General features: G+C 43.6%; 1 protein-coding gene across 10 annotated transcripts in view; it reads right to left on the bottom strand.

Moving 5' to 3' along the window:
• Nucleotides 1-4,636: 4,636 nt before the first annotated feature.
• Nucleotides 4,637-16,798, bottom strand: part of LOC138818924 (engulfment and cell motility protein 1-like) — a 67,507-nt gene continuing 55,345 nt past the window's right edge. For 3 of the 10 annotated variants that reach the window (XM_070010062.1, XM_070010055.1, XM_070010057.1), the window contains 2 exons: nucleotides 8,350-8,454; nucleotides 6,510-6,863 (listed from right to left, as the gene is read on the bottom strand). In XM_070010062.1, coding sequence (XP_069866163.1) covers nucleotides 6,846-6,863; nucleotides 8,350-8,454 — 123 coding nt within the window. In that variant the 3' untranslated portion in view covers nucleotides 6,510-6,845. Of the gene's footprint in view, nucleotides 7,080-7,522; nucleotides 7,687-8,349; nucleotides 8,455-16,798 lie in introns of all 10 variants that reach the window. The other 7 variants (XR_011369268.1, XR_011369269.1, XM_070010060.1 and 4 more) reach the window with 6 other exon arrangements.

The following is a 16,798-nucleotide window of genomic DNA, read 5'->3' as shown; positions in this document are numbered from 1 at the left end:
TTTCCCATCCTCCCCCCCGCCTGCCCCACCCAATCCTCCCTGCCTCCCCACCAAAGTTGTAACATTCGTTTTCGACATAACGACTTGTACTTCTCATTGTTGCCATGGGTCCACCTATATCCCTATTTAAATGACTTGGTTTTCCCCTTCCCCTCCACAAATTATACCGACATCAAATACAGTGAAAGCACGGGTTATGCTGTGGGGGAGGTACACACTTAATCCAGAAATTTATTACTCAATTCAAAACCTTAGACTTAAATTTCTTAATAGCAGTACTACCTCTTTATACCTATATAATATTTTAAGTAGTTTTATTTTTAAGTTTTTCACATCTCCTTTATATCCCTCCCCTTTTCTCATTATATCCACGTTCTTCTCTGAATATTTCATTTTCAAACATGTACAATTTTTAAGCTTTGAGAGTAGGACTTAGTTAACTCTCCCTGTGCCTTCCCACATCTCTCTATTCCTATTTTTACCCACATCTCTCCCTAAACCTAATAATTTCTGGTTTGCCAAATTCTTCTTTGCCCATTCTTTGTAGCCCATTAATATATAGTTGTTTGATGTTGAATAGATTTATCTGTCGAACTAGATTGTATCTGCAGACTATTGACTGTGCAAATACAGACTTTGGTTGATGCTTACCTTAAGATACTATTCTAGCGCAAAACTGGTGTTATTTTCATCCCAAATGGGCAGAGTAAGCCGGAAAAACACAAGAAAAATGGCAAGTCCGGGTATCTCAACTCCCACTCATGATAATCAGGGGACAGAACAGAAAATGAATGATCCAGAGGAGAGTTCCCAAATAGCTCTATAAACACTGCTGGCAAACATGTAAATGAAAAGATTGAAAACATACAAAGGACTCTGTATGAACGTGATAGGGAGAGAGAGGAGGCAAACCAAAGGTTTATACAGGAATATCATGAGCGTGAGGATTTGCGAGAGCAGCTTGAGAACACTCAAAGAGAAAGGCAGGAATGGTGTGAGCAGGCTGAGAACACTCAAAGGAACTACAGGAATGGCCTGAACGTGAGGAAGCTAAGCAAAGAGTAATACAGGAATTGAGAAAACAGGATGAGAATACACAAAGATCACTAAAGGCATTCATGGAATCCATTAACAAAGAGCTGAAGGAAGTCAGGGAGACCACAAAGGGAATGCTGAATGGAACCCAACAGAAGGAATGGGAGTCCAAGGAAACCATAACCAATCAACTAAGTGATTTGAGAATAAACACTGAACACCAAATTAAGGAAGTAAAGAAGCTCATACAAGATCTAAAACAAAGCTTCAACAAAGAATTTGAAGCCATCAAAGCTGACCAATTAGAAGGAAAAGAAATAAAAAACAAAGTAGAAAGTCTTGACAGCAGGTTAGACCATGCAGAAGATCGAATCTCTGGGATTGAAGACAGCCTAGATATTATAGAGAAAGAACATACAACCATCCAAGACAAGTCCAAGAAATATGATAGATCTATCCAACACTTGGAAGACACCATCAGAAGGCCTAATTGAGGATAATGGGTGTAGAGGAGCATCTAGAAACAGAAGTTAATGGTCTAGGAAATTTGTTTAACAGGATCCTAGCAGAGAACTTCCCAAACATGCAAAAAGATAGGCCTATTCAGATACAAGAAGCTTTTCGAACCCCAAATAGACCAGACCAGAATAGGACATCCCACGGTCATAGTATAATCCACACAGGATCAATTCAAACCAAGGAAAAGATCCTTAAAGCTGTCAAGGAAAAAAGATTAATCACCTATAAAGGGAAACCAATTAGAATCACCTCAGACTTCTCAGCAGAGACAATCAAAGCAAGAAGAGCCTGGAATGATGTATGCCATGCCCTAAAGACAAACAACTATCAACCAAGAATACTGTACGCAGCTAAACTCTCCTTCATAACTCTCCTTCCATAGCAAAGAAAAATTGAAACAATATATCTCCACCAAACCACCCCTACAAAAGATTCTTAAAGATGTCCTACACATAGAAAACCAACAAGACCACAATAAAGGCCAAGAAACCGCACCCAAACTGAGAATCCAAGAACCATAGGAGGAACCCAGTAGCTGCAGCCCCCAAGAAGGTGGATGACATGGCAGGAACTCCCAAATACCTCTCAGTCCTATCTCTCAACATTAACGGACTTAACTCTTCAATTAAGTGACATAGACTGTCTAGCTGGATTAAAAAAAACAAGATCCTCATCCTCTTTCTCCAACATGTTTAATGGTAAGAATGGAGGCAAGCAGCTGAGAACATCCAACTGTGATGCAGTGCTGGCGGTGCCCACCGCTTCCTCTCCTACTTCTCCAAACAGCAGCAGCTCTCGACCCCCTCTGCCAGCACCAGGCAGTGCAGGACATGCTTCCTTTCTGCAGCCAGTCCCTTCTCAGAGACCTGCCCCGAGAACTTCTGCACAAACAGATCTTGCTCTTTCTGGAAAATGACCTCCGTGACACCTCTATTTGGTACATTCTCCAGGGATCAAGATTTGAAATGGAAGCTTAAATGTCTGTTTTCTGGAAACCAGGCCCTTTCTCCTCAAGCCAGGTTAGTAGATTGCAAAATGACTAGAGTAAGCCTCATTTTAGACAGCGCATGGTGGGGAGCAGGTGGGGAGGCTGGCCCACCTTCTACAGACATGGCCTCACTGTGCACCCAGCTTCCTTCCTTGCAGCGGTGGATCAATGAGGTCACTCAGTGACATCCAAATGTCCATCACACTGCAGGCCATTGTGAACTGTGTTTCCAACTTTGCTGCCATCTGCTCTTGACATATTTGGCCCCGGATAGCAGAATGGACTCAATAACTTTTGTGGAAACAAGTTAGTCATTCAGGCCTTTTCTTCTGTGATCATTCTGGGCCTTGATCTCAGGGTCTGGGCACTGTCTCTAAGCCTATGTACTGAAGGTTAGGTTAGTGCTCTCTATCACTTCAATACAGCTCCACATATGGCTCTTTTGGTGTTGATTTGGAAATAACAGTCTCCTGGACTTTCCTGTAGGCACAGGGTTCAAATGGAGTCTTGAGAGCTCAACCACCTGGATAGCGAGAACTTCAGAAGGAAGCAAAGCCACCAGTACCAGGCTGGTCAGGACTTTTTACCTGGCATTTTACTGATCCTTCCAGGGGTTCACACAGGGAAGACAGGCAATCCAAGTACCACCTGCAATTGGTGCAAACTTCTTCATCGCAGTGTGAACAGTTGGTGAGGAAGAATTCTTAGTGTTCTTCTACTCACATTCTCATGACTCTCTCAACCCAATCATGCCAGAAAATACCAACTCTTGGGTCCAAAGCAGACCCCTTTGTTTCCATTCTGTTTCCCACTGAAACTCACATGAGAGCTCCTGAAAACCTACAATCCAAGTAGGAAAAACGTCAATTCTCCAAATTGTGACCCCTTTCTGTGGGTTGTTTCTCTCCGGATAGTAGGGAAGAGCTGTGATGTGTGCCTGTGCAATAGCGAGAACATTTTCCTAGGTAAATTCTGTCCTAAAGGAAGGATCTGGTCCATTCATGATCTGAGTGTGTACGGCAACTGATGCCATCCAGTCCCACAGAGCCAGGCCTGGGCTCACTGAAGGGGCTCCTCTGTGGCATCACTCAGGAATATTTACAGATGCAAATATTCCCCAACCAGGGCACTGACAGGTCATTCTTCTCTTTGCAGGAAGCTGCCCAACCACATCCACACCTGTGTCAGCATGTCAGCACCTGTCTGTAGGCATGGCTGAGGTGGCCATTTTCGCAAGTCCTGAAGAACCAGGCAGAGCACAGGCCTGAGATCGTCCTTCCACAGCATCCTGAGGACCTAGATACAGGTGTTTTTGTCACTACTTCTATACTGGATATTCACATGAGTTGGTCTTGAACAAACTCTGAATGCACACTTTTACAAAATTTAAACACAGCCACTGAATTAGGAGGGACTAGGGTTTGGGAGTAAGTGCAGGCAACACATCTTCCCTACGGCATGTGAGGACTGTGACAAGGTGCCGACAGTACCACTGGTGGTCTGTACTTGTTTCTGTGTGCTTCCAGCATGGCCGGGGAGAATGCACACAGCGTGAGGGCTGAAGAAAGGCAACTGAGGTGAATTGCAGAGCTTCTATCAGTTTGTGATTGAGTAGGAAATGCAGACTTGGTCCTTTGCTTGTGGACCTGGCTGGGGAGGTACTGAAACCTAAGAAGCAGTTCTGTCCTAGTACAATAGGTCACTAGGGGCATGTCTGCCCACCCTCCCTGTACTGGCAGCCTGCTTTGGCTGCATGAGGAAAGCAGCCTCTGCCATTGCTCACTCCTGATGCTATGATGTCTGACTCACCACAAGCCTATCACAACCGAGCCTGGACTGAAGAGGCTGGAAGCCAGCCAAAACACACCTTTCCTCCTTGAAACAGTTTCTCTCAGTCACTTGTTATAGACAAGGAAAGTCCAACCACTTCCTTGTGAAGTCTCTTACCTTCTGAGTCTCAGTTGCCCCTTCAGTGAATCAGTACAAAGACTGAGTCAGAAAATACAGGAAAAGGCCAGGCCATTCCGTGGCAGGGTAATATATGAGGATCCCACTTCTGGGCATTTACCTAAATGATCACAAACAAGGCCATAGTAAAGCTACCAGCACAAATATGTTTATTGCAGCATTAGTCACCAAAGCTGAGATATGGAACCAACCCAGGTGCCCCTCAGTAGATGAGTGGATTAAGAAAATGTGGTATATATATATATATATATATATATATATATATATATATATATATATATATATATACACACACACACACATATATGTATGTATAAACACACATATATGTAATCATATATACATATAAAATGGAATTTTATTCCATCAATAAGAATGGCACAACCCCATTTATTAGGAAATGGAAAGACTTGGAAAAATCATATTAAGTGGAGTAAGCCAGACCCAAAGAAATATAAGTCTCATGGTTTCCCTTATTTGAAATAATTACTATACATCTAGGATAATTTTATCAGGTGAGCTGAAAACCTCAAAAGCTATGAACATATGACCATATAAAATGGTGTTAAGTGAAATGAACCCCAAGATATGGGCAAAAGTGATGTTTCTTTGTTGTAATTTTAAAGTACTATGTGATCTTTTGGTTTCCTTTCTATGTTCTTCCCCTGTTGTCACTGCATTTGATTTTGGTACCCTGAATCTTGTATATACATTTCTCTACTTTGGGGAGGGTAAGGGGAATAACAAAACATTGAAGCAAGGACATCAGAGGACCCATTGCAACAATGATCCCCACAAGACAGTATATTGGAAATGAATGTTAAAACTTCAGGGTGGGAGGAGGAGTGAGGGAGGTGGAGGAGGAAAAGGATAGTGGGAGAACAACAAGGGAGGGGGTAACAATGCTCAACAAGAAATGTACTCATTACCTTACTCATGTAACTGTAACCCCTCTGTACAGCATCTGTACAATACAATAAAATCAATTACTTGTTTTTTAAAGGTCAGGCCATGGTGCTCCTGTGACATTGCCTTCTACTGCATTTGTACAGCAGGGATTGGAGGATGACCCCAGCTTTTCTAGGCATTTGATGGGCAACTTTCATGATCACCCTGTGTTCTCATTCACTCAACTACACTGTCTGAAGGTACCTTAAGGAATTCTGTCCTAAGACAACAGTTATCGGTACCTCTAATTGTATGATGATAAGCTCCAGACAGATGCCATGTTTGAGCTGAAGTGTCTCATTCTAACTTGTAGAATGGGATAAGCTGGGAGGGAGGGAGAAAATAACTGGAAACATGCGAATGCTCACTGAAGGGTTAAAGTCCTTGAGGCAGTGACCATTTGTTGCTCGTTTCAGAGCAGAGCAACACGTGGTGCTAAACCACCTGGTTGTATGCCTTTATAAGACCTGCAAATCCTTAACTTGGGGCTCTCCTAGGCTCCGCTGTGTCAGAGTGTAGGATGAGGTCCGAGCTGCAGCCCGCCTAAATACAACCTCAAAACAGCTGTAAAGTTGACTCTCGGTGGTCTTCTTGGTGGGGGTCCTGCAACCTAGGCATAACACTCACTTCCACGGCACCATCAGAAGCCAGGACTGCATTCACAGGCTAGGATAGCTAAGAGTCATTGGATGTAAATAAACTTTAGGTAATATAAACAGTCTGATCTATCTCAGAATGTTTATCATGTCTTCAGATATGAGGCATTGCAGAATGACAAGATGTTTCTCACACCTCCATTTCCTCATCCGTAAAGCTACATGAAGGGAGCTGGGAGCAGGGGTGCAGGCCCCGAGTCCCAGTTACTGGGGAGGCTGAGGCATGAGGATCACTTGAGCCAACTACATCAGGATCCTCCTGGGAAATGCAGTGAGAGGCCAATCTCTAAATTGAGTATGCAAATAAAGAAGTATACAGTAAAAATTCTAGTACTTGACTTCATCAACATGCTTCAATTCTGTAAGCACCTATTCACTTACTGGACAATGGAGCCAACACAAGTGGGACTAATTTCTAGTCTTTGCAAGCTGTCAGCTCTGCTGTGGTGGGACAACTGGCTGTGTCCCTTGGGGTTTTCTCTGTTGTCACCCTTGCATACAATGGACACAGCCCGAAGTCTCCTTTTCGTCAGGTTTCTCAGGAGTTACCATCTGTCCTTGGTCTCTAGGTGCACAGTCATTTGCATATACTGCTCCTCTTCTTGCTCTTCCAAAGTGGCAGACACCAGAGAAAGCTCACCCAACAGGGATACCAGCCAGGTCAGGCGAGAGATGCCACTAAATGCAGGAAAGCCAAACTGCCCTTCTTCCATTGGGCCAGCTGTGGGCAATCACAGGTGCTGTGAGGACTAGGATGAAGAGAATATCTGAGAACAGGCAGGACCCAGGTGCATGGGAGAACACATGGACAGGGGGACCTTGCCTTACCATGCGGCTAACTGTAGCCTCACAACAGCAAGTCCCTTGTAGGTTTGAACTTCAATTTTGCTAGTAAAATTAGACATGCTACTGGCAATAGCACACAATTCAGCTACACACAATGATAACTTGTAGAATGGGATAAGCTGGGAGGGAGAGAGAAAATATAGTCAGTTTACCTGTCTACTTAGGTAGATACACACACACACACACACACACACACACACACACACACACACAGACATTGCATGGTGATCCCCTGTATTACAGATTGTAACCATTAATTCCCTGCTAGATATGGTAGCCCCCCCCCAAAAAAAATAATGCCCACCAAGTTTCAAACATGCCACTGGGGAAATGTGGTCCTAGCTTCAAGCCTTCAAGTCTCCCAATATTCCAGACAAGAGGAATTGCCCAGGTTGAGGCAATGAGTCAGGGACAGTTCAAGTCTTAAACTTTGATCTCTAGGAAGCCAGTACCACAAAGAACCGAGCAGGAGACAATGTCAGAGTTCATGCTGGAATGAGCAAATCTGATTTTGAGCTCAGATTCTAATTTGGGGGCAATGCATTCATCAAATGCTTCCTACATTTCTACAGAATTATGAGGGTAGCTCGTCCATGAGGCAGTGCCCTTGTTCCATCTGTGTCTCCCCCTCCCGGATCTCACTCGGATCCATTCTGCATCCTGGCTCTTCTCCCAGAAGGCAGAGAAGAGGCAGCATCATGAATCTCAGGCTCCCAGCTGTGCCACCTGCTGGACAAGCCTTCTATGTCACTGGCACCCGAGGCTCCACACTCATGCTTTGCCCTCCCCGCAGGGGGCCACCCAGTCCATAGGAAGGATCTGCTATTTCACAGGAGCAGCAATGGCCTCCCCTTTCTCCTGCCCCACACCAGTAAGACAACTTGGTCAGTGGAGTGTGACTACTCTGCTAGGAAATATGGGAAGTTTCTCTCGTCCCACCTCTCCCATTTTCCTCTTGCTTTTTATTTACTTGGTTGCATTTTTAGCACGAGACATAGAAGAATACCTCATGCTAGAAAGAACTGGAGCCTTCTTTCTAACTTTAATATGTCTAAAGAGCTCTCCATGAAATCCAAGGTTGTGCACATTTTTGGTAAACACTTCGTTTCTTTTCCTGGTTATTTAAAATGTCTTTTTTTCTTCATAACTCAATAGCAATCTATCTAAAAGATTTTCCTGATATCAACAAAATTTTCTAAACATCACTGAAGGGAGAAATCCAAAAGCTTAAAAAAATCCCTGTTATATACTACCAGATCAACTATGGTAAATTTAAATTTTTTTTTAGTTGGATGGGGACAAAAACTCTGGAGTTGCACATCTAAAGCAAATACCTCTGTACCTGTAGGTGTGAGATTAGAACTCTAGCAGGAAGCAGGGCTTGCTTACCCGAATATACGCATCTTGGTGATGTTTGGCGAAGTACAGCATGTTGTCAAGAGCCAGCATCCCAGGAGGAGTCTGGGTGAAGTCCATGGCAGGGTTGACATGATTCTGCAATAAAAAATCAAGTACTAAGTGAAGTTAATTCTTCAGCAGTCTTTGCCAATCACAGCAGGGGGGAAGACAGTGGAGGTGCACCTTGCCCACCTCAAGACTGAAGGTTAAGTTCCCAATGACCAACTATGTCAACCTATTGGGATTGGCAGAGGAACTTCTTCAAGCTCTGTGGGCTCAGCTAAATCACTTTTTATAACCCAGGGCTGGAAACCCAGTTAAAGATCGAAACACAGGATCATCCTTAGTCACGTCACATTTCAAGGAAAAGAAAATAACACGCAAGTTCAATCTCTGGCAGCTGCATTGAAGTGAAGCCAGTGGCACAGGGCGAGAAATATCTGGGCTGGAGTGACTCTGCATCCATTTCAGGAGCTGACTGAAGGGAGCCATTACTCCCGGATCTGACCCATCCTCAAGCTTATGCATGAAGGTCGGTCTGGCCACGCCTATCCATCGGCTTTGTAAACTGTCTTGGAGACACAGTCCCCAGGCCTCTACAGGCACTGCGCTCATGTCTGACCTGTGTAGTCTGCTGACACTAGCATGTTTCTGAGGATTGTGTCTGGCATGATGGACTCCACATATGGCCCAATGTTACCAATGTGCCTAACCAAAGAGCAGGCCTGGCTCAGACAAATATTTGTGTATGCATGACATTAATTGATCAATGAACACTATGACAGCTCTTCGGGCAACAAACAGCTCAGTCACACCAAACACTGCACTAAAAAGCAGATCTGAACAGTGAATGATTGAGAGGAAGTGATGTTTTCCATTTTTTTTCCTGTTGAACACATGAAAAGAACATCCAAGTGGGGTGCTGTGGTATATTCCTGTAAGCCCAGCGTGTGGGAGACTGAGGCAGACGGATGGGGAGCTCCATATCATGACAACCTGTGCCAGCAGAACAAAGGCTGAGGATGTAGCTTAGTGGTAGAACAGTGTGCCTAGCATGCCCAAGGCACTGGTTCAATTCTCAGTGTTGCACAGAGTCAAAGGCAATTTGTTGTTGAGGACTGTAGGTAGAAATGCTACACATTTTTTTCAATTTTATTTTCTTGTACAGATGTACAGAGGGGTTACAGTTATATGAGTAAGGTAATGAGTACATTTCTTGTTGAGCATTGTTACCCCCTCCCTTGTTGTTCTCCCACTATCCCTTCCCTCTCCCAACTCCCTCACTCCTCTCCTCCCCCCAAAGTTGTAAAGTTCATTTCCAATATACTGTATTGTGGTTATCAAGGTTGCAATGGGTCATCCTGTGTCCTTGTTTCAGTGTTTTATCATATTGGACTTGTATCTAAGTTTGCTGAATTTATCTAGTAGTTCTCACCATGTATTTGGTGACATCATTAGGATTTTTCTGTACATAAAAGTGCATCATCTACAAATAACCTGATTTCCTTCTTTCCTGTGTACATGACTGTCATTTCTTTCTTTTGTCTAATTGCTCTGACTTGTAATTCTAGCTCTATGCTGAATAGGAGCTGGGGGTGGGGAGGTATCGAATTTCACTACAAAAATAACAGCCATGTGAGATTAAGCATGTGTTAATTAAGTAGATTTAACTATTCCACAATGTTTATTTATTTCAACATATACTATACATGAGAAAATCACACATGACATTTGTCAGTGTAAAAATATTTTTAAACTGTTCAACGATTATTAATGACAACTGCTTTCACCTCACAATCTGGAAAACTTGCATATTTTCATTTTGACTCTTGGTTACATTTTTAATAATCACTTTGAGTTCTTTTCCCTCCTTTCCTCCCTCCCCACCTCCTTTTCTTTTATGCTGGGATAAATTCTAGTCTAACAGCATTTTTTTTCTTATTTGTGTACAGGAAGGCCTTCTTATGTAAGGTTCAAACCACCCACACTTTGCTATATTATTAAAGTGTACACCTAAACTATTTTCCTAAAGCTGATTTGAAAACTTGCTTATGAGCTGATAAATGACAGCTCCAGGCCACAGCTCCTGCTTCAAAACCACACAAGTTCACCACATCCAAACAGTACCAAAGTACTGAGTACAATGTGTTACATTTTAACATTTCCTCCTCATTCATTTATTAAAATGTTGGAAAGTTTTTAGAATACTCAAATACTATGACGAGAGAGAGAGAGAGAGAGAGAGAGAGAGAGAGAGAGAGAGAGAGAGAGAGAGAGAGAGAGAGAGGCATAAATCATACGGTGTGTCTCATACAGTGTGTCACACTGTGGTTCAGCTGGGTTTGACATGCCTCATTCACTGTGGTGAAGGACCAACTCCTATACTATAGCGGTAACAGGGGAAACAATATCCATTATTGGAAATGGACAACCAGAGAATTCACCACAAGAGCCATTTGTACTTAAATGATCTCCTAGGCAGAGTGATTTAGTAGAGTTTAGTGGAATTTCTCCCATTGTATACACACTGGTACTTGGAGGCATGAGATTTTCATGAACCTAAGTGACATAGAAAAGTTGCCTTTCTGAGGGCTTCCACTGCAGAGAACCTGACATGTGTGAAGACTCAGAATAACGCAGCCACCTGGTCCTCTTGTGGTATCCACATGACTGACGAGGAAACCAAGTTCACCAGCTCCCGGCCCTCCCTACTTGTCTGTGAACAAGTACACAGGACTTCTGTAGACAATGCATTTCAACCATCCATCTCCTGTCCCTACTTTTCCCCTTCCTACCAGTATGACAAGCCAGATGCATTTATTTTATTTTGGCACTGCCAACATTGGACTTTCATAGACGGACAAAAGTTTATTTGACATCAGCTAATCAATACGAGCCATCCCGAAGCACAGGCCAGCCAGTAAAGGAAAGGGCGTCAGACATAAAAGAGAAAACCGTGACATTTATTTCAGACCTCCTGCTAGTATCGATTTATCAATGTAATCCCAAAATAAATACACATGGAAATGAGGGGAGAAAAATACATTTCTCTGAATCTAATTCCAACAACTCTCTAAAACACTAGGTAGATGAAGATGACCATGTAAAATCCCCATGGCTCAGCCATCATCAAACTTGTTTGAGTTTAGCATCTACAATCCCCAGTGAAGACACTTTGCATCAATCACACCCATCCTTGGGCACCTGGGTGATCAAAGAAGTTACAACTGTTCTCCAAAGATCCTTCCAGTTAAAAACCAACATAGCTACAGGACTGTAAACATTAAAATACAGCAAGACCAAAGGAGGATATTCTTAGGGGAGAGGAACTCAAAGGCACAATGCCTATGTATATCTGATCATATAAAATCATATTTATCGATGTGACCCCTAGAAAATGGAAACAAGAGGTATTTTGTTGCTTTTTTGTTTTCTTTCCTTTTTGTCTTGTTTCTTTATTTGGGAGGGTAAGTGGAGAGCACAGAAATAGAGGGACAAAAGGTGAACAAATGGGGCAGTGGTACTCACTAGACACTATGCTCCCCCAACCCTCCCCCCCCCGCCACAAACACCAGACACCAGACCAAAGTCCTTCACATTTGCAACGAACCATGTCCTAACTGTCTCCAGCAAATAGGCTCTTGCCACACAAAAGCCAATTTGAAAATTGCTTTTGATGTGGATTATGAAACATCAGTGCATTTTTATATAAAACTAAACTAACCTTTTCTAGTTGGGAATGAGCTATGTTCCGTCTCTTTCTGATTCTGGCTCTCATTCTTCCAACCTGTGGATGGGGATGGAAGGGAAAAACGGGAAAGAGCAAAGGAAGGGGTGACAATGTCCCAAAAGAAATGTACTTATCACTTGACCCATGTAACCGTAACTCATCTGTCTATCACCTTTGTGGTAACAATTTCGAAAAGGAGGAAAAAGAAAACCATAGTGCAGTGCCCTAGGATCTGTGGAGAAATGGATCCAGGATCCTGCATCCATTATCAAAATCTCATGATGCTCAAGTGCCTTCTCTATAATAGCAAAGCATCTGCACACATCCTCCACATACTTTACTTTTTATTCTTAATTATCTTTAAGAAGTTGTAGCAAGGGGTTTCAATTCCACCATGTTCTCTACACCTTTGCTAGATTCCCAATGGATGTCCAATATAACATGAGTGCTGTGTAGGTAGCTGTTATACTGTACAGTTGAAGGAATGAATGATGGCAAGCAAAGAACCTGTACACCTTCAGTCCAGATGGAATTCCTTTCAAATACTTTTCAATCCCTAGCTGGTTGAATCTGTGGGTGAGAAACCCACAGATGCAGAAGGCCCCCTTTAATTGATGTGTAAGGTCCTCATCCTCAAGTTAGTAAGTGGAGCTACTAAAATTGTGTCTATGATGTGGCAGGTATTATGTAAAGTGTCTTGCATATTCGAACCCTTAGGCCTCATCAAATGCTTCCAGGGTCAACATGAACTTTCTCTTCCTTTCCCAACAAGAAAACTGAGCCAGCCAGGCACCGGTGGCTCACGCCTATAATCCTAGCTACTGAGGAGGCTGAGATCTGACAAAGCCAGCCCAGGCATGAAAGTCCATGAGACTCTTATCTCCATAAAACCACTAGAAAACCGGAAGTTGTGCTGTGGCTCAAGTGATAGAGTGCTCGCCTTGAGCTGAAGAGCTGAGGGACAGCGCCCAAGCCCAGAGTTCAAGTCCCACGACTGACCAAAAAAGGAAAGAAAGGAAGAAAGGAAGAAAGAAAGGAAGGAAGGAAGAAAGAAAGGAAGAAAGAAAGAAAGAAAGAAAGAAAGAAAGAAAGAAAGAAAGAAAGAAAGAAAGAAAGAAAAAAGAAAAGAAGAAAGAAAGAAGAAAGATAGAAAACTGAGCCATTTTGGAGTTCCTGTAGCTCATTCAAAATTTCAAAGCTGCTTAATGTATATAAAACCAGCAGGAATCATAATCAGAGGGTAAACTCAGAGTGCAGATTTTGAAGCAGAATTTTGTAGCATCTGATTGACCAGTTGGAATTCCCAGCAAATTTCAAACAAACATCAGACTCAAGTTCTAGCTCAGTTTGAGCTGCTCAGTCAACAGCATTGTGTCATGCAGAGTAAGCCTAGATCTGTCCTTTCTAATCAAAGCTGTAATTTCTCTGCTGCCCTCCCAACCCTCCCCCCCCCCCCGCCACAAACACCAGACACCAGACCAAAGTCCTTCATATTTGCAATGAACCATGTCCTAACTGTCTCCAGCAAACAGGCTCTTGCCACACAAAAGCCAATTTGAAAATTGCTTTTGATGTAGATTATGAAACATCAGTGCATTTTTATATAAAACTAAACTAACCTTTTCTAGTTGGGAATGAGCTATGTTTCATCTCTTTCTGATTCTGGCTCTCATTCTTCCAGCCCCTCCTCTCTCCTTCAAATGAGTGTTTTGGTTACTTTTCTTGGCTGTTGTTGTTGTTGTTGTTTGTGGGTCTTTTGTCGTTATTTACAATTGTAGTTAAGAAAAAAGGATTACAGGCTGAAATATCTGGAAGCTTCTGTACAGTGACAAAAATACTCTGAGACCCAGCCAAGGCTCTGCCACTCCTTCCTTATTTATGAGCTGCTTTGGGTACAGATTTATTTTCCTTTCTGTATCCATGCTATTTTTTCCACCTGTCTTGGAATGGAAGTTGCAAGAGCTTAGATAAATGGCTTAAAATGTCCCCCTACTTTTACTGCAAAGCCTGTGTACATCCTTCTAAGACACCATTCTTGGGTCCTGTGGATGTCAGGCTCTGTGAATCAGAATGGACAGCTCACTGGGGAAGGGGAATAGCTATGTCCCATTCCAGGGCACCGGAGGGAGGCTGTGGGAGTGGAAGATGGGAGGCCATGGATTGTGTTCCAGCCAGCATCTGAAGTCGTTTGGTGTGTGAGTCCTATGCATCGGGATCTCTTCTGTCACCTACATGCCAGTTTTCTGGCTGACTTATTCCAACCATCATCCAAGACTGACTTACTCCAACCATCCATCCAAGGGAAAGTTATAACTGCTTCCAGAATGTCTAGTTTATTTAAGCCTGAAGTGAGATCAAGAATTTGTATCTTTAAAGGCCATGAATGGCGCCTGTCATCTTAGCTGCTCTGGATGGGAGTGGTGGTATATGTCTCTAACCCCAGATACTCTGCACAGAATGATGAGAGGGTCACGCATGGTTCAGGAACAGCCAGGGCAAAAAGTTAGAAGAATCGATCTCAACTAACAAGTCGGGTACCATGGTATGCACTTGTCATCACAGCTACAAGAGTGGTATAGAAGGCCCAGGCAAAAACTTATTTGAAACATGATTAAAAGCAAAAAGGGCTCAAATGATAGAGCACCTGCCTAGCAAGTTTAAGGCCCTGAATTCAAACTTAAGTATTGCCAACGAAAGAAGAGGGAGGGAAGGAGGGAGGAAGGGACAGAAGGAGGGAGCGAAGAACGGGGGATGGGGAGAAGAAAAGAAAAGAAAGAAAAAGAAGGGAAGAGAAAAGCAAAGAGAATCTGAATGTCTAACCATTTTTCAGGTGGAGTAAATGGTAATGGTGGGGCCACAGGTTGAGACTCACTGGAAGGGAGAAAGCCTGACTCATGTCCATTAACACAGGTCATGACAGAAGATCCTCTAGAACCTGGATTTACCACTTCCTGGATCTCATATAGTGTCCGTTACAACATAACTGACTCTCAGGTTCAACAACTGAATCCCTTGTCCTTCATCTGCTTTGGGTTCAGACCTCTCATGGATGAAACCGACTTCTTCGTTCAGAAATGGGAAATACAATTCAGCATCCTCTCCCTTGCTCTGTGGTTCACATTTCTAGCTATGGTTATCCACAGTAGCACCTCCATAGGAAGCTGAAATCTGCTGGTACTTGGTGCTTTAGAGGGCTTCTTGGTTCTTGGTTGGGGAAGCAGAGCTGGCAGTAGCTCACAGGATGTTTAAGGGGCTGGTGCTCAATTACCAAGGCCACACTAGTCCTTCGTTCATGTGGGTAACAAAGAGATGATTACGATAATGCCTGCCAGGTGGCATATGGCAGGAAAGCCTTCTAGGATTTAGGAGTTCGTATTTGTGCTATGTGAGTGCCTACATTTGGCTCAACAAATAGGGTATTAAAGCAATCTTTAGTACAAATCGCAGAGTGAATACACATTTTGACTAGGAAAAAGCCTTTATCTCTAGAGTCTGGCAGTTTGAAGCCACCATCTCCAAGAGGCAGGAGAGTTACATATGAGGTCCAAAACACCGACACAGAAACACACACACACACACACACACACACACACACACACACACACACACACACACACACACACACACACACACACACACACACACACACACACACACACACACACACACACACACACACACACACACACACACCCCAGGAGCATGCTGGTGCTTGCACATGCTTTCCACACTGAACAATCTCTGGTGAGCTCTTCCAAATCCTCAATTGCAGGCTGGACCCCAAAGAAGTCCCATGTGAAACTCTGCAGCTGGGAGCTAAGCAACTTCAAAGGGGAAAATTCTGAAAAACCTTCCCAGAGATGATTGTCTAAGCTCAGCTGCAGTGGATCTCTGCTTTCCTACACCGGTGGTTCTCCAGCTTGAACAACTATTGGAGAGAGTAATTTCTTCCATAGCATTTGGGGTTTGGCACAGGGTCCCCAGTGCTGCATGAGGGAAGCCACAGCTTTGAACCTATAGCAGCCCAGTACAAGTGATGTTAAGAACCTGTGTCCATTGAAGACCTGGGCTGGGAGCCAGGTTTTATGGAGCTCCTGTGTTCTCTCAGTGGACCCAACTCAGGCCTCTCTAACCCCAGCTGCCTCTCACATTTATACCGTGAGGCTCTGAATGCTTCTGACTGTGACCCCACACAGACCCGGACCCCAAAGATCCCACCAAGTAACCTTAAGGTGTCTTCTGGTTCCAGCCCTGGTCTCTCCATTCGACTCAATAAAAATCTCTATAGTCTAGATGAAAACAGACAAGATGGATGATCAAATCCAACCTAAGACAGGGAGGTGGGAAGTGGTGGGGAGCAAGAGCCTACTGGGGCCAGGCCTTGACAGTGATACCATCATACAGGAAGGCCAAGCGCCTGGCTCCCCGGTGGGGTTGAACTCCATTCCTAGCCAGGTGACAGCCAGCATTAACAACAAGGTCACAGCTCTTGGGTGCAGGGGCGCCTCTACACTGACACAGCTCTTTTTCCTTAGGTGCAAAAAGTCTTCAGAGACTCGCTCACAATATAGGCCTCATTAGTGTACACACACACACACACACACACACACACACACACACACACACACACACACACACATGAAGGTTTTAGAAACGTAAGCCCACATCTACAGACTGAGGGAAATCTGGATTACAAATAATTCATGAGAA

Source organism: Dipodomys merriami, unplaced genomic scaffold (genome assembly GCF_024711535.1).
Source record: "Dipodomys merriami isolate MVZ:Mamm:240054 unplaced genomic scaffold, mDipMer1.0.p SCAF_795, whole genome shotgun sequence".
Classification (NCBI taxonomy): domain Eukaryota; kingdom Metazoa; phylum Chordata; class Mammalia; order Rodentia; family Heteromyidae; genus Dipodomys; species Dipodomys merriami.
The sequence above is the reverse complement of the archived record's forward strand: the minus strand, read 5'-3'. Positions and strand labels throughout refer to the sequence as shown.